This window comes from Balaenoptera acutorostrata, chromosome 1, assembly GCF_949987535.1.
Source record: "Balaenoptera acutorostrata chromosome 1, mBalAcu1.1, whole genome shotgun sequence".
Lineage (NCBI taxonomy): Eukaryota > Metazoa > Chordata > Mammalia > Artiodactyla > Balaenopteridae > Balaenoptera > Balaenoptera acutorostrata.
Window position 1 is genome coordinate 162,528,100 of NC_080064.1, and position 27,150 is coordinate 162,555,249.

A 27,150-nucleotide genomic window follows, 5' to 3' on the forward strand; every position below is an offset into this window, starting at 1 on the left:
CTTCTCAGCCTCCAGCCGCAGGTCACCTCTTTTACTTTGTGTTTCCTAAAGACCTTGTTTATACTTCTCTGCGCACAAGCTGCTTCCCAATCCAATCCCTGACCCACTTCGGCGTCCCGTGTGCTCCCTCCTCAGAGCCCCCAGCGCCTTCTTGGGCCACTAGAACAAGACTGTCTCTGCAATCTCTTCCTGCAGAACAGGGATGTGGGTTCCCCGTCCTGGCATCCCCAGCAGGTGGCTGACACATAGTAGGGGCTCAATGAGTGTTTGATGAATAAAAATAAATAAGTGCAGAGAAGGACAAATATCATATGATGCATATCACTTATATGTGGAATCTAAAATATGATACAAATGAACTTATCTATGAAGCAGAAGCAGACACACAGACACAGATAACAAACTTATGGTGACCAAAGGGGGAAGGGGGGAGGGATAAGTTAGGAGTTTGGGGTTAGCAGATACAAACTACTATATATAAAATAGATAAACAATAAGGTCCTACCATATAGCACAGGTAGGGCAAGATATTCTATATCTTGTAATAAATCATAATAGAAAAGAATATGAGAAAGAATATATATATATATAAAACTGAATCACTTTGCTGTACACAAATATTGTAAATCAACTATATTTTAATAAAAAATGAAAAAGACTTAAAAAAATTTATTTATTTTTTCATCATCTTTTAAAAAAATTATTCATTTATTTATTTATTTTTGGCTGCTCTGGGTCTTCATTGCTGCGCGCGGGCTTCTCATTGCAGTGGCTTCTCGTTGCGTAGCACGGGCTCTAGGCGCACGGGCTTCAGTAGTCATGGCTCGCGGGCTCTAGAGCGCAGGCTCAGTAGTTGTGGCTCGCAGGCTTAGTTGCTCCACGGCATGTGGAATCTTCCCCCGGACCAGGGCTCGAACCTGTGTTCCCTGCATTGGCAGGTGGATTCTTAACCACTGCGCCACCAGGGAAGTCCCTTAAAATTTTTTTTAGGTAAATATGTGACCAAATGAATCAATGACTCATATTTTGTTCTTGTGCAAATCCCCAACAGGACCTACATGTTTGCACCTGAATCTCCCTGGTGTCTGGAGAGGTGGAGCCCAATGAGGACATGTGTTGAACCTGACAGGGTCCACCTAAGCCAGCACCAGGGGCCCCTGCCTCTAGAGCTCGGGGGTAGAGGGAGATAAGGGAAGACGAGGGCAGAGGCGCAGGCCTCTGGGGAGGGGCAGATGACCGGGCTGCAACCCTCCCTGCGACAGGTGGCCTCTCACAGAGATCAGAGCAACACCTGCCCTCATGACAAGGTGCAGTCCTGGTTTTCTTCTGATACTGGCGTTCTTGCTCCCACACAGCTGCTTCCAACAGCCCACCTGGAATATCCCTTAGACATTACAATTCACGGCACGGACACAAAGTGTACCTCGGTTGCTGACATCAAAAGGGGCTGCCCAGCTGGAAGAGAGTTTAACTTTCTCTTCATCTGCCTCACTGTTGCCATTTCCCGGGATCCACCTGGCTCTCAGGGCCAACCCAGAGCTGCAAGGAGATGCAGTGCATACACGGGCTTTGGGATGCCTGCCAGGGACTCCGTGAGGTGTGCACACACTGTCATCACAAAGATGCTTTCTCTAAGGCACAGATCCAATGAGCGTGTTCCTCTCCTGAGAGCTCTCTTGGGAAGACAGACATTTATGCCGTCGCTCAAAACATTTCAGAAACGTGTTTGGGGATCTCTCTGGATGCTTGTACACATTCATCACGTTCTCCTCCGTGGACACACGGCTTGGACCTTGAGCATAAGTTTAATTTCCAAAGGCAACTGAGAGGCTTTTGGATCTAAGGTTGGTGGTGAATAAGGTGGACAGAAAAAGCTGGGAAAGAGTCTTGATGGGCAATGCCCTCCTCTCCAGCCACCTTCCAGCAAGGGCGGGTCCTGGTTAGAGCGTTGGCTAACCAGGGAGCTGGAGGGGGAGGGTTTTGCGTCACTGACCTTACTGGGGGTCTGCTGAGCTTTGTTCTTCCTACTCCTTCTTCAGGTTATATATGTAATGGGTTTAACATTTATTCAAGTCATAAACTGATTTATTTTTTTTTTTACTCCACTGAAATAACGGTCCCCCCGATCTCCCCACCCACCGCATCGGCAGGCTTCAGGGCTTCTAGTAAACAGCAGGCAGACCCCAGCCACGACAATGAAGTCTTTGCTCTGCTCTGTCAAAAACGCATTTTAAGCCAATCAAGAAATAATAATCCTGAGTCAGGTTTTCTTAAAAAAAACAACTACTCTAAATTCAAAAATTCCATTTACATGTTATCAAAGCTTGATGATCTAAACAGCTAGTGTTATGATAAACCCTAGGCAGCAAGAACTTGGGCTATGACTTAAGAGAATTTTCCAAACATCCGGGGGAAAAGTGGAGATGCTTCTGGACTACAAGGAGGAGAGAGGACGGGAAAAAAGAGGAAAGATCAGACACTGGAACTGCTTCCATCGCCCCTCTTCCACCTTGAGGTTGAACAATGGCCGGAGCAGGAACGATAGCAAAACCACAGAGAGATGAAAGAGGAAGCCAAGGCAGAGAGGATTTATGCCCTGCTTCCCATGGGGGACACGGGGAGCAGAATAAAAATGGCAACACGGAGTGCTCAGGTGGAGAGAAGGTGGTAAGGAGCGTCCCCAAGTCTCCCTCTGCCGTCAGATAGTGACTGAGCTGAGGGCAGGGAGGAGAAGGCAGGTCAATCCCACCACAGAGGCCATGGCGACCGCGTGGCTCAGGGCCAGGCCGGAGGTGTGACAGCGCACTGAGTCGGGCCTCGGTCAGCCAGGGAAGATCCACTGGACCCTGACAGCACCAGCAGAACAGACCACACCACACGCTAGTCCCAGGAGACCAGTGGGACCCAGAGGACAGCAGCGGGCACCCAAGGGCCAGCCACTCTTCTCCCATAGGCTGGGGGACGTTCAGCCTTTCCTTCCGTGCAGACACTGTCCTGGGGAGGCCGGAGAGGGGCCAGCCTTGAAGAAGCAAGAAAGCCCCCAAATAGAGTGGCTGAAGGAGGAATATTTATCCGAAAGAGACAAGAACCCGAAACAGGCAGAGGCAGAAAATACCTTTTATTGGCCAGTTGACGTTTCCCCCCAACTCATGGTCAGTGCAAATTGGGGTTCCCCAGCAAGCCGAGAGCAGTCGAGGAAGGTAAAGAATGCCATGATGATTGCACATCTGAATGTAACGCAAAGATTCTGACCTGCTAATGTGTGCTTGTTTTCCAAAAATCCATCTTTAATGTTTTGTCACAGCTGAGGCCTCCTTTGTCCCCTCTTCGCGGTAAGGTGGCTGCAGTGTTTCATACTCAGGCTGCTATTTTCGCTCTGCACATTAGTGCCAAGCAGTCACCAAAGCCTCCCTCCTCCCCTCCCTCCCGTGGGTGAACCTGCCTTTTCCAGTCCTCGGCATTCAGTTCCTGCCTTTTTGACGACATTAAAACACATACACACACACTTGCGGCCGTGCTGGCTTTTTTGACAATTCCCATCTCTCAGGCTAGACCGAGAGCTGACTGGAGGCCCCAGCACAAAATGCTTCCCTGAACGAGGTCTTGTAGGTAGCAAAGTGTCAGATGGGATCTGACAATTTATACCCTAATTACCAGCAAGAAAGTCTCATGGCTTAGCCCATTTTGCAGTTGATATCTCGAACAGGGAGAGATAAAACAGCATACATTAATACTGTATAAGACTAGAACCAGGGGCTTCCCTGGTGGCACAGTGGTAAGAATCCACCTGCCAATGCAGGGGACATGGGTTCGAGCCCTGGTCCGGGAAGATCCCACATGCCGTGGAGCAACTAAGCCCGTGCACCACAACTACTGAGCCTGTGCTCTAGAGCCCGCCAGCCACAACTACTGAGCCTGTGTGCCACAACTACTGAAGCCCATGCGCCTAGAGCCCGTGCTCCGCAACAAGAGAAGCCGCCACAATGAGAAGCCTGCTCACCACAACGAAGAGTAACCCCCGCTCGAGAAAGCCCTCGCACAGCAGTGAAAACCCAAAGCAGCCAAAAATAAATAAATAAATTAATTAATTAATTTTTAAAAAAAGAAATGTGACATTAAGAAAAAAAAATAAGACTAGAACCAGATTGAGAATTTAGAGCTACTATCTTAGTTAATAAAGCTCCTGTAAGTTTGGCATTAACAGATACACACTACTATTTATAAAATAGATAGACAACAAGGACCTACCATATAGCACAGGGAACTCTATTCAATATCTTGTAATAACCCATAACGGAAAAGAATCTGAAAAAGAGTATATATATATAAGTGACTCACTTTGCTGTACAGCTGGAAACAACACAACATTGTAAATCAACTATACTTCAATTAAAAAAGGAAAAAATATTAAAACTAAAAAAAAAAATTAAATTAAAAAGCTCCTATAACATAGTGTATCCAGCTGGAGCAGGTTTCTCTAACTGAGCACTGCTGACACTTTGGTCTGGATAATTCTGGGCTGTGGGCTCTCCTGTGCACTACAGATGTTCAACAGTATCCCTGGCCTCTACCCACTAGATGCCAGTAGCACCTGCCTCCCAGTGTGACAGCCTAAAATGACTCCAGACACTGCCAAACATCCCCTGGGATGGGGGATGGAGGATCATCCCCCCGCATCGAGACCTCATGAGCCGGAACATCCACAGTAAAATCGGGGGTTGAGGAAAGTCTGCACTGGAGGGAGGTTGGACAAAATGGCTTTGCATCAAGTCTCCGGTTTTCAACAACCGCTCAGTATGAAAATGTCAGTGACAAGGATGATAATGACGTTTCTTTAGTCTATTACTCCTAGAGTCTTCTGGGAACCACTTTCTGCTTCCCCCTTCCTTCTCTCACTCCTGTCTGCTCTGGTTAAAGAAAATTATAACAGCCAAAGGAAGGCTCTGACTCGCTCATCAAGGTCGGCACCCAAGCCAGAGTAGGGTGTCATCTTACCCAGCTTCCAACATTTGCTCATCTCAAGACCCCGGGTGTAGCATGATTAGACTCAGGCCCACCCACCTGGATTTGGAAGAGTGACCATTTGACCTCCTGCGCACCCCTCTGAGCTATATCATTCTACCATTCCTCTTTCCCCGCAAATCATGGAGATGCCAGCCCTCACCTCCGCAAGCAGAGGCAAAGCTAGACATTTCTGAACCTGGACGACATCATTTCCACTGGATCCCCCCAGCCCCCTTCCTGCAGCCAGCCTCCATCCCAGACACCCCTCCGCCCTCTCCCCAGGCTTAGCCCTGGAGCACAGATAGACATCTGGCTCCAGCTCTGCAGTGGCCTTTTGGCATCCTCAGGGCTCCTGTTTACTCTGAGATTATTGTTACCTGCTCCCCCAAGCCACATCACTCCCTGGAGCAGTGCCTGCCCAGGCTGGCCGGGCTGTGCACAGGGCGAGGGGAGTGAATGAATCAGAACACTCCATTTACATTCCTGTCCTCTTTGAATCATTTGTAAATCTCCCCTATCTCGTACCAGCCTCCAACCCTCCTTGGAAAACATATGTTTGGAAGGTTCCCTTCCTTCAGGTTTGGGGAGTAGTTCTTATATGTCATCATCACTCACCAGCATTTAGCAATCATTGCTCATGTAGGACACTAGGACAAGAGAGATGTAAAAGACATGGTCCCTGCCCTTGGGGAGCCAACAGGCTTAGAAAAGTCAAAATAACATGAACTTTGCCCTCAGAAAGCCCGGGTTTAAATCCTCAGGCCCTGACTTGTCTGCTGAGTGACCTGTAGCCAACTCTTCACTCTTATGATCCTCAGTTTTCTAATCTGTAAAATGGGTTTGTACCTCACAGTTTATTGTATAGGATCATTTAAGCAAAAAGGACTTATTTGTAACAAGAGAGATGTTTAAGAATATACATAAATATCAACCTCCAGTTGGGAGAGAGGACCTCAGGACATAAAAAATATAATAGATGCACATGGATGTACATGTAACAGCAGACATATTTTTAGGGGGCCTCTTGAGTATCTTGATTAATGGTCCCCTATGGGTAAGCCAGCTTCCCTCTACCCTGACCCCACTTGCCAATACAGCTTCAGGGAGGGCAGAGAGGGATGGGCAGGAAGAGGTGGGCTTCAAAACTCCAGAGCAAGGAGGAGGGGCCCAAATGGGGTGAGGTGAGCCCAGAGGACAGGGCCTCTTGGACCCTCCCCAGGTGAGACTCAGAGAGAAAACCACTGTGGGGAGAAGTTCTGCACCAGAGAAGGCGTGGGCAGCCCCCACAGAATGAAGAGCGTGGTGAGCCAGGATGGACAGAGGCGCTTGGCTGACTCTCAGGAAACCCCTGAGCTCCCCTGTGGCCTCAGCAAATAAGGGACAGAGGCCACCAGTGTGATGCCACCAGAAGGCAGGGCAGGAAGCAGACCAACCACCCCTCAGCAGACATGGCCAGTGCACACAAGACCCCATATGGCCATCTGGGGAAGGAGAGGGCAGAGGAGAAGAATCTGGAAGACTAAAGAGTTACCCAAAAGGGACCGAGTTGTTTCAACTACTGGGTTGGACAAAGTTTTAAGTTGAACTGGACTAAATTTAGTTAGTTCCCCACTTCCCTAGGCAGGGCTCCTGGGGAAGATGAAAGCAGTTTTAGATCAGACTTGTGCGAAGGGCCACACCCAGGGACTCCAGAGGAGCTGCCTGAGATGAGCTTTCAGAAAATCTCCCACGGTAAGCGACATTTCTGCTCAGAAGGGACAACTCCAGTGGCCTTCCCGTATCCAGGGCCTAACAGGAGCCTCAGTGTCTCCTGGACTAGTAGGTGGTGGTTCTCGGGCTCTGTCTGCAGTGGGCTCTTTCCCTCAGACAGACTCGGAGTCAAAGGAAACGCGTCTGGGAACAAGTCACATTCACGAGTCACAATGGACCCTGCTCTGCCCGGGTCCATTCAGCATTACCACCTCCCGCTCCGAATTACGTGTAAAGTGCCTGTTCCCTGCACCCTCTTGGAGCCTGCAGATGTACTCTGAGCTAATGGACCGTGCATGCCTGGCCCCTGATAAATCCTGCCAAATCCCAAAGTAGGTTAATCCAATGCTTTTTGGGCTGGGTGCGTTCTTACAAAATGGAGATGAGAACAAAAAGCCACCCCAAGCTCAGCCCTTCACCCTCCAAGAATTTCCCTGAAATCACATAAGGCCCCCACTTCGTTAGCATCCCCCCAAAAAGGAGAGTGCTTTCCTACATTTGAATCTCTGAGGCTCTGCACCGGCTAATGGGGGCATTTAATCCCCACTTTCCAGATCCGTAAAGCTGAGGCCCTGAGCAGCTACGTGACGTCTCAAGGTCAGTCAGTGTCAGAGCCAGGTCTAGTGCAGCAGGATGATTAGCTTGCTCCCTTTCCACACCCTGCAGAGCCCTCGGAAGCCGAAGCAAATGGGATTATCCCCGTATATGAAATGTTGTGCCCTAGACTCCTGGGCAAGACGATCATGAAGTTTCAGGAAGCTTCTCTCCTCTCCTGAGACCACACACAGCTTCTCCTTAGCCTCTCCTCATCCCCACTTTCCATCTGCCTTCACCACTCCTCCCCCACCCTTCGTTAACATTTGGTTCACCTTCTGACCTACCTCATCTAGTAGCAGCTACTTACATCGCAGTAGCATAAAACAGTTGCTACTTCTTGGAGTTGTTATGAAGATAAAAATGAGATAATCTATGAAAGTGCTTAGCTTGGTGCCCGCTGCAGAGAAAGCCTTCAATAAGGCTCCTATTATTAGCAATTACCACCCAACACAGAACAATCAAAAACACAGGGGAGCCCAAAGAAGCGAATCAGCCAACATTTATTGAGCATCTACTACTCTATAAGAAAACGAAAATGAAAATTATTCTAGGAAGTGGCAGGCCTCGCCATCCTGCTCCCACCCACCTGACCCCGCACGCCCCGCACCACCCTGTTTCCTCTCTCAAGCATCACACCACTAGTTTCCCAGTTGCTCAAGCCTGGGAGTCATTTTGATTCCTATTCCCACCACTCCACTCCTATCTAATTGCTTCCTAAGTGCTTTTGACTTTATTCCTATATAGCGCCCAAGTCCGGCTTCTCCTCTCTAACACCCCTACCACTGCTTTCTCTCCCACTAGGACTATAACGGACCATCTTTCCTCCAACATTCATTATCCAGGAGCTGTAATTAGGGGGCTGCAGAAAGAAGCAAATTTGCCATGATGTGAAAATATTCACGCATTTGCATTTCAGCATCCTCCCCGCTTAACACTAGTAACTGTCCCTACCCATCAAGGCACTCTCACATGCAAATGCCATGCAAAGGGGTTGCAAAGGGACACCGAACATTTGGCTAAAGTTGCAGGATTTCATGAAGTTGATGAAAGTGACGTTGGAGACCTGCCCCCGAGCCAGTGCTGGAGGAGAGCCTGGCAGAGTGACAGCAGTGACAGCTGAGGAAGAGAAGATGGACTGGGCTCCAGGCACGATGGGCACTTCAAGGGAATGGTGTGAACATCAAAGGATTGAAAACGGACCTTGGGGAAAGCGGGGAAGCCTTGAACATGTCCGTGATTCTGCTTTGAAAGTCAAGGGAGAAGCGGAGGGTGCCGCATCCTGCTGTCCTGTCATTTTTTCAGAAAAAACCACACCCCTCAAAAGTCAACAATTGGATGGACCTAGAGATTGTCATACTGAGCGAAGTAAGTCAGACAGAGAAATACAAATATCACATGACATCTCTTACATGTGGAATCTAAACAAAGGTACAAGTGAACTTATCTACAAAACAGAAATAGAGTTACGGATGTAGAAAACAAACTTACGGTTACCAGGAGGTAAGTGGGGAGGGATAAACTGGGAGATTGGGACTGACATACACACACTACCATATATAAAATAGAGAACTAGTAAGTACCTACTGTATAACACAGGGAACTCTACTCAATACTCTGTAATGACCTGTATGGGGAAAGAAGCTAAAAAAAGAGTTGATACATGTATATGTATAACTGATTCACTTTGCTGTACAGCAGAAACTAATATAACATTGTAAATCAACTATACTGCAATAAAAGAACAAACAGTGATCACAGATCACCATAAGAAATATAATAATAATGAAAATTTTGAAATATTGCAAGAATTACCAAAACGTGACATAGAGACATGAAGTGAGCAAATGCTATTGGAAAAATGGAGCCAATAGACTTGCTCGACACAGTTGCCACAAACCTTCAATTTGTAAAAAAGAAAAAAAAAAAAGCAGTATCTTCAAAGTGCAATAAAGTGAAGCTCAGTAAAATGGAAAAAAAAAGTAAACAATTGAATCATTCCTTGTTCTAAGATCTAGCACAGAGCTGCAATTATTACATGAGCATTGCGAAATTTAAGAAAAAGTTTTTTCAGAATTTTTTGTATCATTTTTCAAAATTGTATATTAACCAAACCTTGTAGAAACTATTTACTCAAAAATGTGGCCTTCCTCCAATACGATCCTCAGATAATAAGGGTTCCTCACCTTGCAGTTGTCTGCCGCAGGGTGTTTGCACTGTCCCCACTACAGCATGTCTGGCTGAACTTGCCCTTACTGACAAGCTTCCGTGCTGCCCCACTGCCCAGGACTAAAGTCCCGAATTCTTCCCCCAGCATCACGGCCCTGCACAATCTGGAGGCTCCCCCCTTTCCACTCCCAGCCTCTGCACCCCTGCTCCCTCTGGGCTGCAGCCCTGCCACTTCCCTGCGAGTCCTCCCCGGTGCCCCGCTCTTTCTAGCTGAAGGACCTTTGTTCATATTCCCTCTGCTGCCTGGAACCCTCTTTACTGGGAGAGGAGATACAGTGCTAGTTTGTTCAAAGAAGACACTTTAATAAATATTTGTAAAATGAAGGAATGAGCTGTGAAAGTTCTTCCTGATTCTGACAAATTCAAATGTCTGTTAAGACACACATCCCATCACTCTTGGAAGCATCCCACTGCCAACCATCCCTGAATCTGCCATGTGATCCCCACCTCTTGCTACATCTGTAAATGAAGAATCTAGCACACCTTACTAGAATATCTTCTTCATTTTATGATTGCATTAGAGCAAGCTATCATTGTTCTAGAAGCAAGATCCCAGAGCACATCGATCCCTAGCATTTCGAATGTCCAGGAGCTCTCAGCAGGGGGTGGGATACTGGAGACACCCCGGGAGGAGTGTCACCAATACATGTTCAAAGATGTAGGATTCCAAATCCTACCAGTATTCTTCTGAACAATGGCGGTGTGACTCCTTATGGCTGCTATAATTTTTATATCTTCAAAATCACTCCTTTCAAGCTGCACTACATATAATAAAGCACACTAAATAATCCACCTCTGTGCCCCCCCATAGGTCGGCTCTCGTCTGCACTCCTGGTTCCCGTAGCTACCCAGAAGGCGGCCCTCACACCTGACAGCAGAGCCTGGTGCAGAGGGCAGCTAGAACCCATCGCAGCATTTGGCCGAGGACAATTTTGGGCTGGGGGAGTCTTCAGCTTCCAGGAGCTTGGAACATCCCAGAGAGTTAATGTACTTCAAAAAAGAGGAAAAACTGGGAAAGGTTGGTGGGTCATCTTTTGAACCAGAGGCCATCTTGCTTTACCTTCTAAGTTATCAGTGGGGAGGAAAAGGAAAAAAAGAAAACTCTTCACAATTGAGGGAATTTATTTAAATAATTTCAGAATTTCTTTCTAGTTGTTTACGGAGCCCACCAAGCCAATTCTCATCTAATTTCTGCTATTGTTGAAGGAATAAGGCTTGATGGTGTGAAACTGCTTGAGAACTTCCTATCCTTAACCCCCCACTTTAAATCATAACTTTAATGCTATTTAGAGGGGAAAATTTCTTGGTAGACTATAAAAATGGAATTGATACACTGGAGGGAAAAAAATCAGTAAGTAAGTACGTTTGGGGCCTTATGTAAGTACATCTTAGAGCCAGTTTCCAGGAAGTAGCTTGCTTACTGAGTTTAATTATAATACCTTTTGGATTCAAAAATAAGACAAATGCTAGAGGCCAGGTTCTTTTTTTAAATTTATTTTTGGCTGTGTTGGGTCTTCGTTTCTGTGCGAGGGCTTTCTCCAGTTGCGGCAAGCGGGGGCCACTCTTCATCGCGGTGCGCGGACATCTCACCGTCGCGGCCTCTCCCGTTGCCGAGCTCCAGACGCGCAGGCTCAGTAGTTGTGGCTCACAGGCCCAGTTGCTCCGCGGCATGTGGGATCTTCCCAGACCAGGGCTCGAACCCGTATCCCCTGCATTGGCAGGCAGACTCTCAACCACTGCGCCACCAGGGAAGCCCTAGAGGCCAGGTTCTAATGGAGAAAAGAAATAAAAAGATGAGCACTGAGATTCATCACTAGCTCTGGCCAAGGTTGAAACATACATGACGAGGTAAAAAACGGTCTTCACTGTTTGTGCTGAGGCAGCACATACAGCTTGTCAAGCTCCCACCTCTACAAACAATGGTAGGTGGTGTGGCACCTCCAAATCGGGGCTGGGATTCCAAGGCTTCCAAACGTACGTGTGGGTCCTCAAGATGCGACAAACATGAAACACAGCCTGATGGAGAGTCTCCATGGCAGCATGAGGACGGCCTTCCAGCCTCACACGTACTAAGACATGAGGTGAAGTGAGCTCAGATATATCAATAAAATGCTCGGGAGCACAGTGGGGTGTTGTGAACAGAAATCAATGTATTTTTAGGCTGGGGAAATATCCTGAGTACAGTGCCTAAGAGCAAAAAGATGCGAAAGGAGACAGAAAGGAATCAAAACTCTTAGGGGGAGGGGCAGAGGGGACCCTGGCCAGGTGGGCGTCAGGCAACCACAGAGAAAGCAACTTCCACCAGCAGCCAGTGTAGGTGTGCCTGGGGCTCATCTACAAAAGAACAGCATTTCTCCAAAAACCAAAGGAAGGACGGCTAGCAGCAGTTCAAGAAGCTCAGAAGGGTGAAAGCCGATTAGAATGCAGAAGGTCCAAAGGGTCAGTGCCATAACTGAAGCCCAGCAGGGCCTTGGTGTAGAGTGAAGGGGATAAACCCGTCACAATTGGTTTGCTGATCTGTTCTGTCTGGCTTGTGCAGGGCTGGCCTGCATGGTGATTGATATGTTTGAATTGGGAGGTTTCACATAAACAACCAGATTTCTGGCTTCTCTTAAAAACTACAAAAAAAAAAAAACCCAAAAACACTATAAAATCTGGCCAAAATTCCTCTATCTATCCAATCTACAAATATTTATTGAGCATCTACTCTGTGCCAAGTATTATTCCAGGCCCTAAGGATACAACAGTGGGAGAAAAAATTCCTTGATGTTATGGAGTTTCCATTAGTGGGAAAGACAAAGGATAAATAAATCCCTGTGCCAGGTGGTGGTAAACGCCATGAAGGAAAGGAAAGCAAGGTTGTGGGAGTGAGAGTAGGGGGTTGCTATGAGAGGTCGAGCAGTCGGGACGGACCTCCCGGCTCTTTATGGTAACATCCAGTTCAAGCTGGGGGATGGCTTCCGCCACGGGCAGGGCTGGCTGTCTAGTTTGCTACAGTCCACAGTCCCACGAGTCTCTGCTGTTACCCACTCCTGGCCTAGAGGAGCAGGCAAAAGGGCAAGAGCTGAGATGGCAAGAGGGAGGCGACAGGAACTGACAAGGCCAAGAGAAAGCCTCTGAAAGAGAGGGGCCTCTGGGAAGGGCTTGCAAAATGGCTTCAACTGGTGCAACGGACACTCTGCTTGTTTCAGTTCCTCAAATCAGTGTAGCTCTTAGAACAAAGGAAGCAGCTGTCCTTCCACCAGTGAGTAGGTAGCATGGATTTGCTTCTGGGAGGACCAGCCTCCTGTGGGAGGAGGAGAGAGCAGAGGAGGGAAAGGGAAGGCCCACGCTTCTGTACTGTGGGTGGTGGGGACTGAAGGTGCAGCCTGTGAACCACAGCCTGGAACGCTCCCGTGAGAGCTTCTAGTAAACGCCCCAGGCTGAACCAAGTTTCACGGAGACCCAAGCACAGACTTCCTGTTCCTGCACCAGCCAGTCTCCACCTCGGCTCTGTCCTCTCCGGGAGGACCCCAGCACCCAGCACACACAGGCTCCCCACGCCCTTGGGGACCCGGATGCAGCATCCCCAGTGCCCCATCAACTGCACTGTCTTCAGCTGGCCCCCGGTCTCCTGTAATGATGCCCTGTAAACAGCCACATTAGGCGGGGGTAGCAGTGTGCCCCTAAGAAGTCAGAGAGGGCTGGAGGAGCCCAAGACTCACAGCCTGTCCCTGAAGGAGAAATCGTCCTTGGGCCCTGGGATGGTGTCTGCAAAGTGGGAAGCTAAGCTGAGGGGAGTGTCAGGCATGGGGTCGGGCCCTAACAGTGGGGATCCTATTGGGTCTGCGGACTACATTAAAATGACTGTCCTCTAAAAATATAGGACCCAAGTATTTGGGCCAGCACTCTTCTGAGTAGGAATCAGCCACACTCTGGAACTTGCTTTTCAGACCCAAACTTCAGGCTGCTCAGCCAAGAGGGAGCTCAGAGAGCGCCTCCCCCACTGGCCTGGCACCGCTCACCATCTCCTTACCAGGTTAGTGACCTCAAGGGCAAGAGTTTGCCTCCCTGGGGACTCAGGGGCTGGCCTGCATTTTTTGCATCTCTCTTAGGATGTGAGGGATAGTCAGGACACCTCTTAGTAAAACTGAAGATTACTGACAAAATTCCCTTGCTGCAAAAAGAAATCTCCCCCTGGCAGAAGCAGCCTAACATTCTTGTAATGTGAGGTTCTTAATCTTTCCTGTGCCTGGACCCTTTGGCAGTTGAGTGAAGTCCAGAGCTGATCTCAGCATAATGTTTCTAAATGCATAAAATAAAAAAATAGGACTACAAAAAGTATATTGAAACAGTTATCAAAATATGTTTTTAAAATTATGATGTCATAAAGTTGGTGCTTCTTTATTAACGTTCTATATAAAAGATTTGTGGTAGGGCCTAATAAACTGCATAATTATGAGGTAATGATGAGTATAAATGGTATTTTGAGATATTTGCAACAATTGTAATGTAATATGAATATAATCCGTGATTTCTATTACTGTGCTTCATTGCCTGCATTCATACCAAAAGGAGATAAGTTAGTAAGGGTTAGTGTAACTAAAGATGTAACACTACACTTCTTTCATGCTCTTCAGATAATGTTCTATATACAAATTCTCCTGTAATGCACCGATTTAAATTCATACTAAAGTGTAAATGGTTGTTCTGAGCCCTTTCCTCAGCATAGATAGGACAGTGGTGATAATGGGGCCAAACATGAGGGCACTAAGCACTAAGAATCAAATAGAAGGGAAAGGTATTCCACAAAGAAAGGGAATCACTGGGACTTCCCTGGCGGTCCAGTGGTTAAGACTCCATCCTTCCATTGCAGGGGGCATGGACTTGATCCCTGCTCGCGGGAACTAAGATCCTGCATGTCGTGTGGCATGGCTAAAATACATATATATAATAAATAACTCTCAGATGTTTATACTTTAAAAGGGGGGAGGGGCGGATCACTGAAAGTAGGAGAAGACTGTATCAACAAAAGCAAACTTCCCTATGTCACTCATGATTGGGCTGCAAGGAACTGTCCTCTGCCGTTTTTCTGCCTCCCAGAAGTCTGACCCTGCACTCTCCAGAATCAATGAGGGGGTCTGGCTGCTTTGAGTTCTCTGAGGCTTCCCCTGATTGCTCATTAAAAGTAACCATTCAGTCCTAGTGAATTGATTTACCTCGCCCCAGTCCTCCAAGGATGCTACAGATCAAAAGGTATCTAGAAAAAATGCTTGTGAAGTTGCTGACACCAGTCCCGACACCTGAGGGCGATGCATGCCTGGCGCTTGTTGCAGGAGAGCAGGCCGCTCCCGATGGGGGAGCGAGGCTCACAGAGGAAAATGGATGCAAGGGTTGCATCAGAGAAGGCACCTGGACTTAGGCGTTGTTGTTCACTCTTTGTCTATAGAGACAAGTGAAACTGGCCAGTCACTCCCTTTTCAAAACGAAAACACAGAATATAAAATTCTACTCAATAAATACAACAAAGATGAAAAAGACATCAATTCCATAAAGGTGAAGAGAAAACACCAAGTCACTAGAGAAAGAAGGGTGGAAGAGATAAGCACACACAAGCACAAACACAGAGTAGAAGACACAGAGGGGGAAATAGCAGGATAAAGAGAGAAACCCCAATACTCACCGAACCCTTCAAAGAAAAGCTTGGCTCCCTCGCTAATCCTCGCTCTGCATGGAAAATAAACCATCACTAGATCAAAAGCTTGGATAAACACTGTAGCATTTGTTATTCAGAAAGCACTCTAATTTCTAGCTAAATTCTGCAAGCCTCTGTTCCTCATTTGTTAAGGAAGAAAATCTCCTGCTCCTCATTGCTGAAAACAGCAGGTGGCAAAAGATGCCCAAAGATTTATCAAGTCCTGTTGCATTTTCACAACAGTAGGCATAAGTGATACCCCATCTCAGTGTTCCCCTGCCTGCGGACATGCTAAGGTAAGGGCGGTGGACCTGTGTGGTCCTGCTGAGCCTGGGAGAGACAGGCTGACTCAGAGGCTCAGAGCAGAGTACCCCCCCCCACCCAGGGGGCCACAGGATCCAGCTTGCAGAAGGTGGAGGGGTCTCCCTGTATTCCTTTACCCACAGCCACCTCAGGGCCTTGGGACAATGTCATTCCTTGTCTGTTCCTGGGACATCCCTCCTGGGCAAGGACCAGCAAGCACCTTCAAACACCTTTACGTTCCTCCCAGCGGTATCAGTGATCTGAGGATAGATAAGCCAACGTGCTGATTTGCATGCACTTTGAAATCCTTTAAAAATAAAGACATGTAGTCACCTTCAGGATGGGAATTTTTTTTCTTTTTTTTTTTCTTTGGCGGTGCCTCTCGGCTCGCGGGATCTTAGTTCCCCAACCGGGGATTGAACCCGTGCCCCCTGCAGTGAAAGTGCCGAGTCCTAACCACTGGACCACCAGGGGAGTCCCCAGGATGGGATTTTTTTTATTCGAAATACCTGATCCAGCCTGATGGCCAAGAGTGATATTGGCAAAGAAGGAAGAAAAAACACAAGTAGCCTCTGATTTAAGATACCCCTGTTTTCATGATTTAATAATGATACAAGGCAAAGTGTTTAGGTAACAGATCAGAAGTCCAGTGAACATTCACGGAGCCCTGCTACACCCCAGGCACGGTGGATTATAGAGACGCGGAAGAGAGTCAGACCCACGGAGCACACAGGCAGGGCTCCCAGGGTTATTACAACCACTTCTGCCCATCGCAGTGCCCACTTCCGGGAGGACAAGGAGCCGTGTCGATTCTCTACTCATCACAACCACCCGGCAGGCTGGGTTTGATTACATGCCCACTGTACAGCTGTGCAAACTGAGGTGGCGAGGCCACAGGCAGACCATGAAGACCCAGGTCTCCCTGGGGGGCTCTTTGCACGCGGGGTGCTGAGTTAGGCACTGCTGTAGCACAGATCCAGAGAAGGAGAAGAGCAGCTTTCAGGGAGGGACATGTCCTGGAGCACTGCAGGGTGATGGATTCAGGGGCAGGGAGAAGATGGCAGGACCAATGAGTCCAAAGAACAGAGGTGACCTGGGGCGGGGAGAGCACACAGTCTGGCCAGACCTGGTCCCCGCCACCCCACTGGCATATTGAGGTACACTTTCTCCATTCTGTCGGCCCACTGCACACTGCCTGTCCTTGCCTTGTGCCTCTTGTCACTTGGCCACCAGTAGGTCCTGGGAAAGGCAGTGATGCTGGGGACTCGGGTGGGAGGGGGAGTGAGAGTGCGCAGTGCAGGGGGAGCCCGCCCTCACCTCGGCTGCCGCTGACTCGGATGCTGTGCTCTGGCAGCTTCCTGTCCGACTCACTCTGGGCCTTGCAAACCTCAAGGTGGGCCCTGTACGTAAAGTAGAGTTGCTGAACTCGAAGTGCACCAAAGGCAAACACCTTACGGAAAAGCCGTGATTCTAGCACAGACCAGGCCGGCGGGCTCGGCAGCGCGGCCCGGGAGGACTTCCTGGGTGACGGAGTTGTCCTCTCTCTGCTGTGGTGGTCGCCGGCCAGCATGAGGGTGCCGCTCCTGAGCAGTTCCGGTGTGGCTGGTGCAACTGAAGTCTTACTTTGTATTTAATTTTAATTAATTTCAATATAAAACATGCTCAGCTGCATGAGTCATTGGGGAAATGCAACTTAAATCTCCAGTGAGACACCTCTTCACACCCGCTAGGGTGGCTAGAATAAAAGGACAGACGGTAACAGGTGTTGGAAAGGACGTGGCGAGGTCGGAGGCCTAGCTCACTGCTGGTGGGAACGATGGTGCAGCCACTTGGGAAGACGGTTCCTCAGATGTTACAGAGTTACTGTACGACCCCGTGTTGCGCTCCTAGGCATTTATCCAAGAGAAATGAAAACCTGTGTCCATGTAGAAGTTTGGATATGAGTGGTCATAGCAGTTTTATTCGTGAAACAGGCAAAAATGACCCGAATGCCCATCAAATTATGAACAGGTAAATAAAATACGGTGTATGCATACAATGGAAAATCACTCAGCCACGAAAAGGCATGAAGTACTGACACGTGATACGTGAGTGAGCCTTGAAAGTAAAAGAAGCCAATCACAAAAGTCGACGTGTTTACGATTCCACTTCTATGGGGTGCCTAGGATAGGCAAATCCACAGAGATAGAAGGTAGATCAGGGGCTGCCAGGGGCTGGGGCAAGGGGAGATTGCTAATGGGTCTGGGGTTCCTTTTGGGGGTGATACAAATGTTCTGGAATCAGATAGTGGCAATGGCTGTACAACTTTACAGATGTACTAAAACCCACTGAATTGTGCACTTTAAAAGGGTGACTGTTACGCTTTGTGAGTTAGCTCTCCGTAAACATACTGTATACATATGTCCATTTGTGGATCATGGCCGCAATAATATCAGGTAATAATATCTCTAGAGTCAGACCATCTGGTTGGGATCCTGGCTTTATACTGCCTTCGGCAGCTTACTTAACCTCTCTGGGCTTCAGTTTTCTCAACTGTAAAATGGGGGTGATAATTGGACCATCTCAAAGGGCTGTTGTGACAGTTACATGGGCTACAAACCGAAAGCCCCTAGAAGCGTGCCTGGCAGGTGCCGGAGGACTTAGCCCAGTTAGCCGATACTAATATTACTAGTTTCACAACCAGAAATCCCACAGGGCCCCTTCCAATTGTCGCCCACACCTGGGCCCAGCCCTAGCCCTCCCGCATCCTCCTCCTTCCCCTCCCCCCTTTGCCTGCAGATGGTCTTTGCTAATGTGAGAACTGTTGCCATAACAACCACTCCGCTCCCAGCAGCAGCGACTTCATTGGAGCCGGGTGTCACGTGAAGGTTCTGGGCACCATCACTATGAGAACATTGCCAGTAAACCATGAGGTTTACAGGGCAGGAGAGCAGGGCCTGTCAGGGAACGGGGCCGCATCCCCCGGCAAGGCAGGCAGGCCACCGTCGGCAGGAGGCTGGCCCTCTGCGCCCAGGCTGGAGTTCAGGTCTTTAAATGAGGGCAGGCTGAGTACGTCAAGAATCCACTCTCTGACCCTGTAACCTAATGATCAGAGGGAAATGAGGCAGAAGAGAGAGGAGCAAGCCGGCACCCCTCCAGACAGAGCTGGAGGCGGGCACCCTCTCCGGGTCCCCTAGCCCTCGGCGCTGGCCGCCCTGGACCAGCAAGTCTCTCTCTGAGGCACACGGTGCTGGACGTGGCAGGATTGCCGTCCAAGCCCTCTTCCAAGTGCAGGCTGAGCCGGGCTGACCGGCCAGCCGTGGGGGCCGCCCTTCGCCCGCTGCAGAGAGAGGCGGCCACTCCCCCAAGAAAGGGCAGGGCTGGGCACGATGGGGGGTGGCGGGGGTGACCCTCCTCCCTCATCAGGCCAGCTTTTGCCTGAGAACACTGCCGAGCAGAAGTGAGCCCAGAGCAGGCATGGGAAGCCTGCTCCGCTCCCCAGAGGCACTCCGTCTGCAGCCCCTGCAGCAGAAAGGCCAGCCGGGCCTCTTGAAGCTCTGGCCCCACGTCCAGGCTTGCCGAGTGGAGCCTACGGGTGCGCAGAAGCCAGGCACTGCAGCCTCTATCCCAGCGGGCAGGCTCCCCAGAGTAGGTGCTGCAAAGCCTTGGCTGCTCTCGAAGGAGGACGGAGTCAGGGAGGATGTCAGCCCCGGAGCGCAGAGCCAGGCAAAGGGGGTTGTGCTAAGCAGGACGCAGAGGGAAGGAGAACGTCTGGGCGCTGCCTGCCCCGAGCCTGGAGCAGACACTGCCTGCCTGGCAGCACTGCGTCAGTGTCCGGCGGCGCCTGAGGCCCGGCAGCGCCCCCTGGCGGCCCGCCTCCGCAGTGAGGCCGCGGCCGGGTGGCCTGGGGAGGGCATCCCCAGAGGAGCGGGACAGAGGGGGCCCCTCAGGTGAGGCCCGGGGATGCGGGAGTGGACTTTCGCAGGGAAGGGACAGTGCGTTTGTGCCAAGGGAGCAGACTTGAACTGGAGGCCCAGGACACACCGCCCGGCGGCCTGGCATCGGGAAATGGAAGCCGTGGTTTCGATGGGCAGCCTGTTCCGGCGGCCTGCAGCAAGGCGTCTGGATTTCTCAGACGTTACCTTCTGCACCACGTCACCCACAGAGGGGGCTTGGGCGGTGCAGATTCCTGGGCCCCGTCACCCACAGAGGGGGCTTGGGCGGTGCAGATTCCTGGGCCCCGTCACCCACAGAGGGGGCTTGGGCGGTGCAGATTCCTGGGCCCCGTCTCCAAGCTGATGAGTTGTAATCTCTGTGGGTGATACCCTGGCACCTGCCTCTTCAGCACACTCTGGGAGGAGGAAAGATGCTTTTACAGGCTTTAGCCAACAACAGAGCTGCACAGCTGGGCTGTCACAGTTCGTTCGGGCCTTGGGTATGCCCAGCCCCAGCTCCCTTGTTTAATCCACAGAGAAACTGAAGCCCAGAAAGGGGAGGTAGCTTACCCAAGGCCCCACAGCCGACTAGCGTGTGCCCGGAGGAAACCAAGAGAGAGCTCTCTACCGGCCCCGAGCCACCGCCCTCACTCTTTTTTTTTTTTTAATAAATTTATTTATTTTATTTATTTATTTTTGGCTGTGTTGGGTCTTTGTTGCTGCGCGTGGGCTTTCTCTAGTTGCAGCGAGCGGGGGTTACTTTTCGTTGCAGTGCGCGGGCTTCTCATTGCAGTGGCTTCTCGTTGCGGAGCACGGGCTCTAGGTGCGTGGGCTTCAGTAGTTGTGGCACGCGGGCTCAGTAGTTGTGACTCACGGGCTCTAGAATGCAGGCTCAGTAGTTGTGGCTTACGGGCTTAGTTGCTCCGCGGCATGTGGGATCCTCCCGGACCAGGGCTCGAACACGTGTCCCCTGCATTGGCAGGCAGATTCTCAACCACTGCACCACCAGGGAAGCCCCGTCCTCACTCTTCCCTCCACCCCGCCTCACACTTCCTCTTGGCCCAGTGCCCACTGGAGACAAGTCGCTGAGGTTCTCTGAGCCAAGTCTTCTCACTCAAGCAAAATCAAAATTGTCGGGGATCTGCAGAGACCCCTGCCTGGTGATTCTGGGCCAGGGGAGACCCTTCGTGCCCCCTCTCTGGCCCCTCCTGGTTTCCTTTCCTCGCCTCACACAAGCACGTGGCCGGTACCTTGCCTTGTCGTCCTGGCCCTTTCTGGGTGCTCTGGGGCCACTGACTGCTGAGCTCCGGGCGGGCGCTCGTTGGTCGAGAGGGTTCAGGCTTCTCCGGAGCAAGGATGGAGACCCGGGAGCCCTCGACAGCAGGAAGCACGGGATTTGTCGCGCTGCAGGGCTCTGTGACAGCCGCCTCCGACAGTATTGTGACTTACGTGGGTGGTGAGTGAAACGACGGAATTAGTGAAAGAATAAACTGTCCCCGCCCGCACGGTGGTGAAGGTGGGAGCCTCTTGCAGGGAGGGCCACTCCGGGCTCTTTCTGGGGCCTCTGGGCTCAAAAGGTGGTGAGGAAAGGAGTGGGGGAGTGGCTGGAGGTGAAGGGGGGTCGCTGGGCTCTGCCAGAGGGCAGGGAGGTTTGTGTGCAGGGTCCTTAGTCCTCCGCGGTTTCAGCCCCGTGCCAGCCTCACGCAGGACCGGGCCTTCAGAGGCCAAGGCCCCTGGCAGTCCATCTAGGGCAGGGTTACTGGCTCTCAGAGTCCGCAGAACCCGCCTGGTATGACCTGTGAGCCGTGAACGGAGACCTGGCATGTGTGGGGAGCGGGGGTGGGCCCACAGTGCCCTCCCGGGCTGGGCCTTGAAGGTCATGTCCTTGAGCAGAGGAGAGGGATAGAAATGAGTCAGACTCCCAGAGACGTGGGACTCCGTGTCCACACAGAAGGATCATCCACAGACGCTGGTTGTCGTGTGGTGACGCAGACTCCCAAGGGTCTCCTGCTAAATGTTGTTCGGGAAGGGGACCCCTGGCTAGAGCCGGAGATCACTTTGTCAGAGAGAAGTCTGTGTTTGTAACTGGCTCTCATTATAATGGTATTAGACTTGCGTGTACAAGGAGCCCAAACTGTGATGAATTTTAGAGTTTAGAGAAGACTTGGACGCTACCCTTGGAATCTAATAGGGTCAGGAGAGATTTTTTTTTTCTTTTTGAGAGTTGTTGAGAGAGAGGGTGTGTGTGTGTGTGATGCTTAGTCCTGCCTGTCCCAGGTCCTTTAGCCTGGATTTCTAGGTGGATCTATTCTGTACTGTCTTAGTGTATGCAGCAGTCACCCCTGCTGGTGACACACCTCCGTGCCGATCGACCCCAGGACAACACAGAGCCCACTGGCCCTGCCACCCCCCACCTGGTGACGCTCCCAAGCCTTTCTTCTCTGGGCTGGAGCGATGTGCTTTTTCTCCCATTCACGAGCTGCTTCTTTCAAGCTCTGAAATGCCGGGACTTGAAAATCTTCCTCTTGAGCCACTTCCTTTCCTCCTGTTGGTTCCCACCTGGTGCAGCCACTCAGAGCAGGAGCCAGTCTCGAGGCTGGACACAGATGCAGTCCTCTGGAGGCCCTGCCCCAGGCTAAACTGAACATGGGCTCCAAAACGCAGTGCAAGTAATTAAGAGTTCACCAGGCAGTTACAGCGGTTCACCTAACTGTCAGCCAGTAATTAAAGCTGTACAGAACGTGGGGAAATTTGACTGCTGAGTCCCTCCTCCTTCCAGCAGGCCCCTGAATCTCTTGGGGTCCTTATCCTCCCGCCCATTACATCAGGTTTCAGATCGCAGGCCGAAGAAGGGCCCTGAGGCCCAGCACTTCCCACGACCAAGACGGGCTCGCAGGGACTGGGGATGAAGAAGTACCATCGCTGCAGTGCAGGGGGAGGTGGGCCTGGTGACCCCTCCACGTGTGAGTGAATCCCAGCAGAGAAGGTGGGGTCCACCTGAGCTGCACCTGCGGGAGTGGCACTGCCACCTGCAGGTGTCTGGGTGCGCCCACCTTCCGCCCCGCCCCCGCTGTACCTTCGGACAAATAAGAGCTGCCTCACGCAGAGACCCTCCTGGGCACCAAGCACCTGAGTCAGCTCTTTAAGTCTCCCGACAGTCCCACCGGGCGGGTACGCTATTCTCTCCCTTTAATAGAGCGGACAACTCAGAGGAGTGGTGAGATGCCGCGGTCCAGGTCAGATGTGCTGGGAGGGCATGGCCAGCACCTGCCCTTGGCCTTGCTGCCTCAAGCTCTGCGTTCCCACTACCGCACCACCCGACGGCACGGCCCCCCTCCCGGTCTTGGCCGTGCACGGTCTTGCCCTCCGGAAGCCTGTTTCCCTGGTTCTGACTCCAGAGCAGAAGGGACCCTGTTTGCCATCAGCCTCCCAGGGTGCCGCCGTCTCCAGCTCCAGTGACCCCTGTGCCCTGGTCTTTTCCTTCCACACCTGCGGCAGGGGACACGTCCACACAAGTCTCTCCGTGCACACGTCTTTGGGACGGCAGGGCGGAGTGTGCGTGATTCTGATGTGAGGGTTTCCACAGACTGCCAGCTGCACCCTGGGAAGGTGTGTGTCTGGAGGCGTGTGTGCGTGTTTGAGGCCCCGTGTTGTCGTGGAAAGAACAGAGCTTTGGAGTCACACAGACGTGGAAAGTGCCTAGTCGTGAGCCCACCACGTGGTGCACACTCAGTGAGTGGGTGTCGTGTGCATTTGCACGAGTGTATGTGTGTGCACACTTGCACACCTGATGTCAGGTTTCCTTGGTGGCCGGTCCTTACCCCAAGGACTCCTGATGGAGACAGCCGGCTGTCTGTGGTCTCCTGTGAGAAGCGCCGCCCCCGCGGGTGCTGGGAGGATGCTGTTTGTGGCGACTGTGCGTTACCGTGGTGACGGCTGGGTTGCGGGACTCTTGCGTCTTCTGAGCTCAGGGACCACACACATCCTCCCTGCTGCTCCATTTGCAGGGCGAGGCTTGGAGCAGCAGTCCGGACAACTCGTGCTCCCTGCCCCACCTCCTCGTCACCCCGTGACTGCTGGGATCCCTACCCTGCCTCCCCCCAGCCCTGCTTCTCACACCCACGTACATGCACGCGCACACACACAGGCACACGTGCACACTCAGGCATGCACCACGCCCTCCTCTTGCTGCTGGACCCTGTCCTGCAGGAGCTGAGAAGCCAGGCCCCCAGAGGAAGGCTGTGAGGTGTGTCCTGAGCAGGGCCTCCAGCCCAGGGGAGAGGTGTGCTCTGTGGCCACAGCGAGGACCCTGGCGGGAGCTGAGTCACACTGGAGAGGCCCTTTTCCTCATTTGCACGAAGGTACCGCATAGACTGGGAGTGTCCTGAGTGCGTCCCTGTCCCACACGGCAGCCGGAGAGGAGCTCCCGGGCTCCCCCCACCGCCGCTCTGTTTCCTCCAGCCTCTCCCCCACACCCAGACCTGACATTTGACAGACGCATGGAGGCATCATGACTCAGCCAACAAACCATTGTCACAAAGTCACGTGTGCCCCAGATTACCTCCCCGCCCCATCTCTGATCCCTGGGAAGATGGTGGGAGAGGGGTGAAGCTTGTTATGGGTTGGGGGTCAGAGGTGGGTAGGGTGGGGGGATGAATGCCTTTGCAAATGCAACTTATTCATATTTTAAAGCTAAAAGTTTAAAGACTTGCTTCTGGGGTCAGGGATGTGAATGTCAAATTGCCCTCCTCCCCCCTCCCCCCCCCCCACGCCCGGCCCAGGCACAGGGTCTGCAGCTCCTTGAGCCACAGAGGCCTTCCCTTACATGCAGCTCAGTCCTCTCGTCCTGGGACTCCCGCTGCACCCCCAGAGATGGGCCTGTCACCTGAGGACGTGGACACAGCCAGACTCTCAGCACCAGCTGCACCTGAGCTGAGCCTTTGACGAGCAGGGCGGCATGCCCGAGATGGCCACCAGGGGACGCTGCTGGGGCTCGGAGGGAGCTGTGGGGTGGCACCTCTGCAGACTATCCAGGCCTTGGGGCAGAGAGCAGAGCCAGGCCACCTAGCTCTGTCCCCAGCCCTGTCCCAGCTCTGTCCCCAGCTTTGTCTCTAGCTCTGTCCCCGCCTCCCCCCCTGCATGCCCACCTACACCCGGGGCGGCAGCCTGATGCCACATGTTCTTCATTGATACGTTTCTGCACCTCCAGCCAATCGTCCCCCCGCCCCCTGACCTCAGCCTCCCGTTCCTCCTGTGACCGTGTTGGGCTGACTCACGTCCAAGGACTCTTGTGGCTCTGATTTGGGGCAAGTCTAGGAGACTTTGGGGTAGTCCTGCCCCACTCTACCGGCATGGAATGAGAAGGCTGCTCTGTGAGTTTAGCATTTTTCCCTTAAAAAAAAAAAAAGACGTCTTCCTAATGGGACACGTATCCATCCATTCTTTTTCTATGTGTTTTTATTGTGGGCTCATCCATCCATTCCAGAGGCGGTCACCGAGCACCTACTCCGTGCCACCACTGGCTTGGTGCCGGCGGTGCCGAGATGCCCTGTGATCGATGGAAGGGAGTGTGAGCTTCTTCCTGGACCTGACTGTGCCCCGTGCTCCACGTGAGGCGTGGGACCCTGTCTCCGAGGCTCAGTTTCTCCTCCGTGAAATGGGGCAGCAGCACAAAACTCCCCCACGTGCTGGAGGCTCCACCTCGCTGATGCCTGCCTGGGGTTGGCACACACGGTCTCCGAGTCACCCCTGGTCCCCTCCTCTCGTGGACCGCTCACCCCTCGGAGTCGTGTGCACCTCTTCCCTCACCTCTGCCAAACCCATGGAAAGCATCGCCCTGGCCCAGAAGCCCCCATCTTGGTCCCCATAAAGGCCTTTTAGGACCAAGCTTTAAAAATATACGTACACAGACAGGGTCCCTGTGTGTTCTCCACACCAAGCCATCATTACAGCCACGGAGCAGCTCACGCGTGACCCTTGCCAGGATAAACAGGCACTGGCACCCACAGGCGTGCCGCGCGGAGACCTGCCCTCCTCCCTGCCAGCTGCCCCGAGGCCTCCAGGGAAGGGAGGTGGCTGGGCTGGGCGTGGAGCTGCTTCTCTGGAAAGGTGCCTCCGAGGCTCTAGGAGGGCTCCCTGCAGCCCTCACCCCGCTGACCAGAAGGGCCGGACTTAGTCTTGGGGAAAAGTGCCTCCTGAAGGGACTCAGAAACGTCCCCTGCGGCAGCTAATAGAGCTGCACACTCCTGCTGGGTCTGGGTGGGGGAGGGTCCGTGGGCTCTGGGGCGAGGACCCCCCAGGGTCCGGATCAGGGGGCTGGTAGCCTGCGGGGTCAGAGCTCTGGGGTTTTCTCCGTTGCTTTGCTGTCATCTCCGTGGGTCTGTGACTGTCCCACAGGTTGTGCCTTGGAGGGACGCAATGGGGCATCTGCCTGCATTCAGTGACTGTGGGTCCCAGGTCCCGGATAAGCCGTGGAGCAGGATGGACTCTGGTGTCTGCTGCATCGAGGCTCCCTGGATGGATCGGTGGAGGGAAGGGGAAAGTCCCTGAGTCTTTTCATGCTCGGCACCCTCAGGCTTTCGGATGCTTCCGCCCTGGGAAGGCGATGGGGCACATTTCTGTCTGCCGTGGTGGAGTCTCCTCTGTCCAGGCTAAAGTCCTGCCTGGAAACCAAGGCGGGGTTCCATGACCCAGATCGTGCGGGGTCTGCAGTGGGGCTGCACCCACACACCCTCACCTGGGCTCACACCGCTGGCCTGGGGTCTGGATGCCCTGTACTCAGCCCGTGCCCCGGAAGATGGCAGCTCACTGCCCCCGCCCGCCGGCGTTTCGGGGGCTCTGGACAAACTGTCCCCTGGACCCCAGCGGCAGACGCTCCCAGCCTGGGGCTGGCTCACACCAGCTCCCAGAGCCAACCCTCAGCCCCTCCCCCTGACTCTGGGGTCAGCGACATCACGTTGGCAGCCTCACAGCGGGGCATTTATACCCCGGAAACTGGCCAGCACTACCCATTTGGGCATCCCCACCTCCGAGAGCCAGTTGTTAAACATTTACCAACACATCTCCAGAGACGGGGTTTCAGGCAGACCTTCCGGCTGACCCTGACCGTGGGGGCCTGGGCCGGGGCCTCTGCTGGGAGAAGCGGGGCCCCCCAAAGTGACGCCAGGCTGGGGTGGTCTCGCGGGGCTCTGGGAGGGCACTGAAGGCCGGTGCCTGCAGCCCCCGTCCAGGGCCGGGACGTCAGGACTCCAGGGCATGTCCAGGGCCCTTAGGAAGGCCTGAGAGGCAGACCCTCGTGCCCCCGGGACCGGTCCCCTGGGGATATGGTCACCTGCCACCTCCTGGCCCAGCAGTGAGTCCTCTACACTCATCCAGCTTCTCTTCTCCCCACTCTAGATCCGGAGTCCCAGAGAAAGAGGACGGTGCAGAATGTCCTGGATCTACGACAGAACCTGGAGGAGACCATGTCCAGCCTGCGAGGGTCCCAGGTGACACACAGGTGAGAGCCAGCTGCCCCCTTTCTCCCATTGTTGGGGGCAGGGCCTGCGACCTTGGCTCGAGCATGCGAGGTCGGTGGGCGTCCGAGCAGTGCGCGCTCAGCCCCCGGGGCCACGTCCATGTGTCCACAGGAGGAGCGTGGCCTTGCCGGGTGTCTGCTTCTGCTGGAAACTTAGGTTTCGTTTC

At 52.4% G+C, this 27,150-nt stretch overlaps 1 protein-coding gene across 1 annotated transcript in view; it reads right to left on the reverse strand.

Annotated features, from left to right (window-relative positions):
- LOC103007505 (calpain-8-like) overlaps positions 1-17,123 on the reverse strand; it is a 46,738-nt gene extending 29,615 nt beyond the window's left edge. The window contains 1 exon segment of the mRNA XM_057528887.1: positions 16,871-17,123. Within this exon segment, the coding sequence (XP_057384870.1) occupies positions 16,871-17,123 (253 nt within the window).
- Between the last annotated feature and the right edge of the window lie 10,027 nt (positions 17,124-27,150).